Source organism: Sinocyclocheilus rhinocerous, unplaced genomic scaffold (genome assembly GCF_001515625.1).
Source record: "Sinocyclocheilus rhinocerous isolate Xijiao unplaced genomic scaffold, SAMN03320098_v1.1 scaffold1902, whole genome shotgun sequence".
Lineage (NCBI taxonomy): Eukaryota > Metazoa > Chordata > Actinopteri > Cypriniformes > Cyprinidae > Sinocyclocheilus > Sinocyclocheilus rhinocerous.
In genome coordinates this window covers 335,563-343,975 of record NW_015665924.1, presented here as the reverse complement: position 1 = coordinate 343,975, position 8,413 = coordinate 335,563, and the positions used below count along the sequence as shown (strand labels likewise).

Sequence of the window (8,413 nt, the reverse complement as noted above, 5' to 3'; positions counted from 1 at the left end):
CGCCAGGCCTCGGCCCACGTGGCAAGGGGTTGGGTTGGTTCGAGCGACGGGCAGCCATGCGGGGACCCAATGCTCGTGAAATTGGGTTTTATTTTTCTCGCTATAACAGCGGTGAGTTGTGCGGGCGCTAATTGAACGGGCCCGGGGTTCACAACAGTATTTACCACAAACACAATGCCATCGGCACCCGGAAGTGAAAGGGGTACTTGGAGGCACAAAAGAGGCTGCTTGGGGGGTGGTCCGGCGATAGCGCGACTTTGCCCCCTCCTCTTCCTGTCCCGCAGATCAGGTTGATGCCGGAGGCGCCGGGTCCAGCACTACCTTGTGCCGGGGTCTTTGGCGCTTAGGGAATGGGTAGCGTCTAGCCGAGCGGGAGCGATGCAGGGGCTCAGGCTTAGGGACCGGCGGTGCAGCTGACGAGGCGGGCTTCGCGGGCTGCTGAGTCGGCGCCATCTTGGGGCGACTGGCGGCAGCCACAGAGCTGGAGCGTTTTGGCAAGAAGTGTCGCATTGCCTGGGACAACTTCTGTGCAGCAGTGAAGCGTTCTGCGAACCCTTCGACCGCAGGTCCAAACAGGCCAGAGGGGGAGACCGGAGAGTCAAGGAAGGGGACTTTATCCGCATCCTTGATCTCTGTGAGGGTCAACCATAGGTGGCGCTCAAGCACCACAAGGCTGGCCATGGATCTGCCGATCGCCTGAGCTGTCATCTTTGTGGCGCGTAAAGCCAGGTCGGTCACGCTGCATAGCTCTTTGAAAGCTGCGGGGTCCGGTCCAGAAGTTTGGCCTGAAGGACCTGGAGGACCGCCATGGAGTGAAGCGCCGAGTCCGCTTGTCCAGCAGACGAGTAGGCCCTTCCAGCGAGCACTGAAGTAGTCCTGCACGGCTTGGACGGGTGGGCAGCCTTTGCCTTCCAGCCGATGACCGTGAGGATGTCGCAGACGAAGAGCCCGTATTGAGCCCATATTGAGCCCATATTGGCGGGCTCTGGCGGTCTGTGCCGCCATAGGCTCGTGCAGCTCCGCTGCTGAGCCATTGGTTCATTTTTAATACACTGCACGAACCAATGGCCGTGCAGTTACACTGCATGATTGAAAAAGGCTTCAGTATTCTGAGAAAAATGAGTTTTCCCCATAGCGTCTTAAGCAAGACGCAGTACGAGTGAAGTATCGATAGGGAACAGTATTGTTCATGCGCTTGACCTCTATTACCATCTATCACTTTATCAGCAATTCATTTTCATTGAGAGTGATTTCATTGGAAAACCGCAGATAGAGAAATTGAGACCATGTCTGGACACCAATATTCTATGAAAAAATAAATAAATAAAATATCCACTTTTCTGTAAGCTCAAATCTTACAAATATACATGTCACATGTGTCTGTAATTTGATGCACAAATAAATATTGCTTTAAATACATATTCTGTAGCAATGGTAAAAAATAGACATTTGACTTTAAGGGTATTTTTTGATGCAGAGATGAAAATGCCTTGTTTCAGAGAAAGTGTCATTTGTAGTATATCAACTCGCTAAGAAATGCATGCCACATAAAAAATATTTCACAGGTGTCGGTCTGACATCTCAGGAGAGGCTATGCAACTCTTTCATAATTTTGCACCATGCAAACGATGCTTGTGAATGGCTGAGGAAAAAAAAAACTAAATTTAGATGAGCTTCACGAATCATCCAGAAATACCTTTAAATATTTGAGAGCTGCATTACTCATCTAAGGTACATTCAGTGACATTCACTCAATAAACCCTCTAGATGAAAATAGTAGTCCGTTCGTAAATTGTAAATGAACTGCTTTCCTTTTAAAACTAAAATACTATCATTGTCTCCATACATACAAAACAAGAACATGTTAGCATCTGGCAGTTGTAGTAAAAAAAAAAAGAAGACATTTAATTCAGTTTTTTTTTGGTCGAACATCTAAGCAGTAAAGACCATGTGATTAAATACTAATTAGCCACAGGAAAACAGTGCCCTGATTGATTCAGGCCTCTGAATCTTTCAGCACAGCCTCTGACATTTTTGTTCAGTAACAAACAGAAATTATACAGTTCAACCACACACACGTACACGTTTACATATGCTAAGACAGTATATTGAGGGATGAATGACGAGTAGAAATAAGAATAAGTAAAGAAAGAAAACAAACATCAAATTGTAGCCACAAACTGCTGCTGATTAGTGCTGATCCATTAAACCCGTCGGTGACTTGCCCTCAATTAAACATTAAGGGGGCGACTGTATAATTTTAATTTCTTCACATTGAATAAGATGTCTTATGTGTTGGGAATTTTCACACAGGCACAGGCCAAACAAAAAAAAACGACAAGTCAACAATTAATGTGGCTTCTACAGAGAATATGTCATACTTTTCTTTTGTTTCTGCCTCCTAAAAATCACTTTTGTTTGTGGCAATCCTCATTTGTAAGTCATTTTAACTTGAAGTGTTTGCTAAATGAATAAATGTTAATGTTTTGACTGGAAATGTCAATAGTGCACTTGATCCTTCATCAGACATGAATCATGAGAAGCCATTCAGTCAGAACTTGTACTCAATTTTTCTCTCATCTTCAAATTCACCACCATTCAGCTGGACTCGTCAGTGACAGCACCATCTAGGAACGTGTTTCGAAAAGGGATCGTAAGCCAATGAAGAGTGTAAAGACCATTGGTGCAAATAGATTTCTATGATCTGTTTATGCTTACACTGCAAATACCACCTGGCCATTTTCCTGATGCTCTTCAACAAGGATTGCAAACTTTTTATTACCCCAAATATGATGATATTTATTTCAATCACGACAACTCTCATAATAGTTTTACCATGTTAATGGAAAGTGACAATGTTATTGCATTTGGTTTTAGCAGACTAGATTTCCTATGATTCTGCTGCCAATAACTTAAGGCACACATCAATCCTGTCGCCGATCTAGACAGGTGGAGCTGGAGGAGGTAGAGGATTTCAGAGATATTCATCTCCAAATGGTGATCCATTTACAAAGCACTCTCTTCCAAAAATATAAAAGGTATTCTAGGATATTCTCAAAAAAAAAAAAAAGATTTTTATTATGACAGCAACCAAAAATATAAAAGGTATTCTAGGAAAAAAAAAAAAAAAAAAAAAAGATTTTTATTATGACAACAAGATGAACTTATATTGTCAACTAAAAGCAAATTGTTAACATTTTTTTGTTATCCGTTAAAACAATTAACTTTTGCCTCATCTGCTGTAACGGACAGCGTGACAACGGAGTTGAGGATCCACTTGCAGGCTTCATTAAAAGAGCGTAGTCAAAACAGGCAGGGTCAAACACCGGCGAACAGCAACATTCAAGGCAAAACAAAATGGTAATCCAGTAAACAGGCAATGGTCAGGGCAGGCAGCAAACGATCACGAAAAAACAATGAAACCATCCAGGGATCTAAAACTAGGCTAGGCAAGGTAGCAAGGAACAAGACAGGTAAAACAAGGAACACAGAATGGCTAGAAATGGTCTGCATACAACGGAAACACAATACTCAGCAAAGTGTGTGTTCTTCTTCTTCTTCGTTGGTGTTTATTGGCGGTTGACCAGCAAAGTGTGTGAGAAAGAGTGCTGCTTAAGTAGTTCCACTGATTGAAAACAGGTGTGTGAGTAATCAGTTCCAGGGCAGAGGGTTATGGAAAATGGAGTCCGGGGTGAAAAGGTGATGGAGACCTCTGGTGGTGAGTGGGAGGAACAGCAGGGACCATATTTATGATACCTGCATCTTAAAAGTGCCTCGCCTTTTTTTTTTTTTGGCTTTGACTTCTGTAAGAAATCAGCTTTAACAAAATTTCATTATTTCAAAATTTTTTCATTGAGAAAGATTTAACAAAATCTTTCATCTTTCACCCTTTTTGGGGTTTGTATCTCTTCTTTTTAAGATATACAGGTACTTATTAAACTTGTGCTACTCTCAGGAATAGACACTCAGTAGTGGGTGTTTTTTATTCTCTCTTTATATGGTATGTAGGTTGATTTTACAGCTAGGCTATTCAATTAAAATGTAAAAAATAGGGTATTTAAACAAATGGACAAATGTTCTCAACTTTGTGTGGAGACTGGAAACACTGTAAAGGTTATAACCAAATCATAAGATCTTTTCATCATGCCTTTGATCAAGCCCTGATGGTTTTGGATATTTTGGTCAGCTTTGTATGTTATATCAAACTTTTCTTCAGAGACTATGATTGAAATGGTTCCCTTAAAAACAAAATAAAATAAAATAATATAAGATTTAATTTAAAGTAATTTAATTTAATGTAGTGCATTTTGCCATAGCATATAGCTTAATGCTTTGCAATAATCAAAATAATCTCCTTATTAATGACATACCAAGTGTTTACCAATAAACCAAACTGAAACTGTGATACGAGCTGAATCATGAGAAATATAAACCTTTAGACACTAGCTTTGGCTGGCTAAGTCCTTATCTAGTTGGTTGTCTACTTACATTAAGGCTGTCAAGACTGCTAGAGTACATGAAACATCATTAAATCCCTGCTGCTGAACTTCAGCTTTGTGGAATTTGAGAAGTACATCTCTTTTATTTCAGATTTTTCAAACATAACTTAATCTTGATATGTAGCCTTTTTTGGCAGTAAAATTTTATATTCATGATAATACTTATAAGTCATTTGCCCCACTGGAAATAGCTTATTTAGGCAAATTTAGTAGTATTTTGGTATTATATGCTTACAGAAAATTAGCATAATGTGCATAGTAGACATACTATTCTGCATAAATAGTAGTATGTGTTTTGTGTAATATGGTCATATGTTATTCTGAACATAGTCTATCTTTCCTTTCCTTTCAGATCCTGGTGCATGTGGGCTTTCTGACAGAGGAATCCGGTGATGTGTTCAGTCCTAAAGTGTTGAAGGGTGGCCCGCTCGGAGAGATGGTCCAATGGGCAGACATCCTCACCACCCTTCATGTGCTGGGTCATAACCTCAAGATATCACTCTCAGTCAAAGAACTGCAAGGGTGAGTCTCGTGATAAGGCTCTTGCCTCATTAATATTCATAAGAAAAACCTTCGCCTTGGTACTATTTATGATCTGATGACCTGTACAGATGTGCTTCAGTTGCATTGTTTTGACGGTGACATTGAAATGTGCTCAGATATACTATGCATCACGTATTATTAAAGGAGCTGTATGCAGAATTCAGAAACCCTTATTATTAGTGACACCGGTGGTCATTAAGTGAACTGCGGCCAGCAACTTTTTTTTGCTTTTGCTTGTGTTTGCGTGTTTATTGTGTTTTATGACCTACTATACTTTGCATGTTTTATTTTATTTGAATTTATTTTTAGTCATTTTAGTCTTACCTTGCCTAAGGCACCAACTGATCCAGAAACAACAAGTGCCACGTTAAATTCCTGCATACAGTACAAGGAGTGTATTTCAGCACTATGGACAGCTCCCATATACACACAACAGTCTGGCTGCGTTTGCTCTAACTATATGCACAATATCTCTGAAAGATTTTAAAGCACTTCATTTGTACTTTTTTTGGATGCTGTAGTTTTTATTAGAGCTGAAGAGAAGGCTATTATGAAATACCCTAGGGGTGACACCTGCTTGAATGTGAGCATGTAATCAGTCTAGCTTTGTCAAATTGTTGGCAAGAAGGTGGTAAGTGTACAAAGTAAACCGTGGAAACATGTATATGAGCTTGGAACCGAATAAATGTCCTAGTGAAGGCGTTGATAAATTGCAGGAAGGAAAATGGCAACATCGAACATTGAACTTTACTATCTCTGGATGCTCCTTGTGAATTTAAATTAGTTGAAAAACTGGAGCACCATGACAACAGGTTTCTGTCTCGCTTCAGGCTGGACAACAACCAGTTTGACCTTCTCCCAGGAAAAGCTGAACACTTATACACACAACAGTCTGGCTGCGTTTGCTCTAACTATATGCACAATATCTCTGAAAGATTTTAAAGCACTTCATTTGTACTTTTTTTGGATGCTGTAGTTTTTATTAGAGCTGAAGAGAAGGCTATTATGAAATACCCTAGGGGTGACACCTGCTTGAATGTGAGCATGTAATCAGTCTAGCTTTGTCAAATTGTTGGCAAGAAGGTGGTAAGTGTACAAAGTAAACCGTGGAAACATGTATATGAGCTTGGAACCGAATAAATGTCCTAGTGAAGGCGTTGATAAATTGCAGGAAGAAAAATGGCAACATCGAACATTGAACTTTACTATCTCTGGATGCTCCTTGTGAATTTAAATTAGTTGAAAAACTGGAGCACCATGACAACAGGTTTCTGTCTCGCTTCAGGCTGGACAACAACCAGTTTGACCTTCTCCCAGGAAAAGCTGAACACTTTTTTTCTTTTTATACAACATAGAATTGTGAACATTTACATAGAAAGCATACCAAAAAACAGTGCTGATAAAACAACAACTTAGATAAGTAAGAGATAATGTACAGCCACCATCATAAAATACAAACTCGAAGGGAAATTGGGATCTTGTATCAGCGTGAATGGGTTTGTTTTGCTATTTTACTAATGATATCAGTACATCAGTAGACTATACAGACTATATCAGTGTTGTAAAGTATTGGAGTAAATCTAATTAGTTATTGCAACTATATATAATTACTTTTACTCTGTACTTGACGACAATTTTTGAATATGTATTGTATATGTACTCTTTACTCCAATATATTTGTGATGTGTAATGCAGTTTATTGTTACATTTTGCATGCCACCTGACTTTTTCTGCATCAGTTTATTTCTGCTACAAAAGAAGTGATATTGCCATCTACAGCACATTGAAGGTGCTATATCTTGTGCTTTTTGCCCTCACTCACCCAAACTTGTCAACAAGTTTCATCCACAAACAGTTATGAATATGAAATAAGTTATTGATTAATCTTCATGCTTAATTTTACATAGAAAGCATACCAAAAAACAGTGCTGATAAAACAACAACTTAGATAAGTAAGAGATAATGTACAGCCACCATCATAAAATACAAACTCGAAGGGAAATTGGGATCTTGTATCAGCGTGAATGGGTTTGTTTTGCTATTTTACTAATGATATCAGTACATCAGTAGACTATACAGACTATATCAGTGTTGTAAAGTATTGGAGTAAATCTAATTAGTTATTGCAACTATATATAATTACTTTTACTCTGTACTTGACGACAATTTTTGAATATGTATTGTATATGTACTCTTTACTCCAATATATTTGTGATGTGTAATGCAGTTTATTGTTACATTTTGCATGCCACCTGACTTTTTCTGCATCAGTTTATTTCTGCTACAAAAGAAGTGATATTGCCATCTACAGCACATTGAAGGTGCTATATCTTGTGCTTTTTGCCCTCACTCACCCAAACTTGTCAACAAGTTTCATCCACAAACAGTTATGAATATGAAATAAGTTATTGATTAATCTTCATGCTTAATGCTAAAATAAAATCTTCATGTTCATGCTAAGAATAGTTTGACTATTTTAAAGTCAGGCTATTCGCTTATTTCATATTCTAGATTGTCATAATTTTGACAAATGCTTTCATTTGTCACACTTCTGACACGACTAGATCAGAAATTTGAATATGGATATGCGAGGTCACAGAGCCCAAACAAATGGGATCACCAATCATCATCATTTCTCACAGAGGCAAAGTTAAAGACAACTTTATAATGTGAATTCACAATAAATGTATGTGATTTAGCATCATTCTGCTGTTCAGTCACAGTCATTTGTAGGAAAATGACCCAGCATGCATTGATTTCACAGCAAATGTCTGACTACAGTAATATATTGTAAATAATACTCTTTAACCCTGTAAATTCCTGGCAATTTTTTACAGTGTAGTTTTATCTCTGAACCTATATTCAGTACAAGTAAAATACTTAAGTACTGTTAAAATCAGATACTCTAGCCCCCGGTTTCACAGACAAGGCGTAAGCTAGTCCCAGACTAAAATGCACGTTTGAGCTATCTCAACTGAAAATATCTTGCTCTGACATATCTTAAAATATGTCAGTGTCATTGTTCTGTGTCAAGATGCACACCTGTAATGTTTTCTTCTAAGGCATTTTTGTAAAAGTTGCTTAAATATCTTAATTTAACTAAGGTCTAGTCCTGGCTTAAGTTAAGCCCCGTTTATAAAACCGGGCCTACGAGTTTTACTCAAGTCGAATTGGAATGGGTGACTTGTAACTTGTAATGGAATCATTTTCATTGTACTTTTATTCAAATATGGATTTCAGGTACTCTTTACACCTCTGGACTATTATCTAGTTTTGTTGTTGTTTTTGCCGGGTGTTTGTTTTTTGTTTTTTTTGTGGACTGATAATGTGGACTAACAATTTATCTGTTAATGCTCTAATGTCAAGAATAT

The 8,413-nt window shown here is 38.5% G+C and overlaps 1 protein-coding gene across 1 annotated transcript in view; it reads left to right on the top strand.

Annotated features, from left to right (window-relative positions):
• Positions 1 to 8,413, top strand: part of LOC107731677 (alpha-1,6-mannosylglycoprotein 6-beta-N-acetylglucosaminyltransferase B-like) — a 129,061-nt gene that overhangs the window by 66,219 nt on the left and 54,429 nt on the right. The window contains exon 8 of the mRNA XM_016542824.1: positions 4,852 to 5,021. Within this exon, the coding sequence (XP_016398310.1) occupies positions 4,852 to 5,021 (170 nt within the window). The remainder of the gene's footprint in view (positions 1 to 4,851; positions 5,022 to 8,413) is intronic.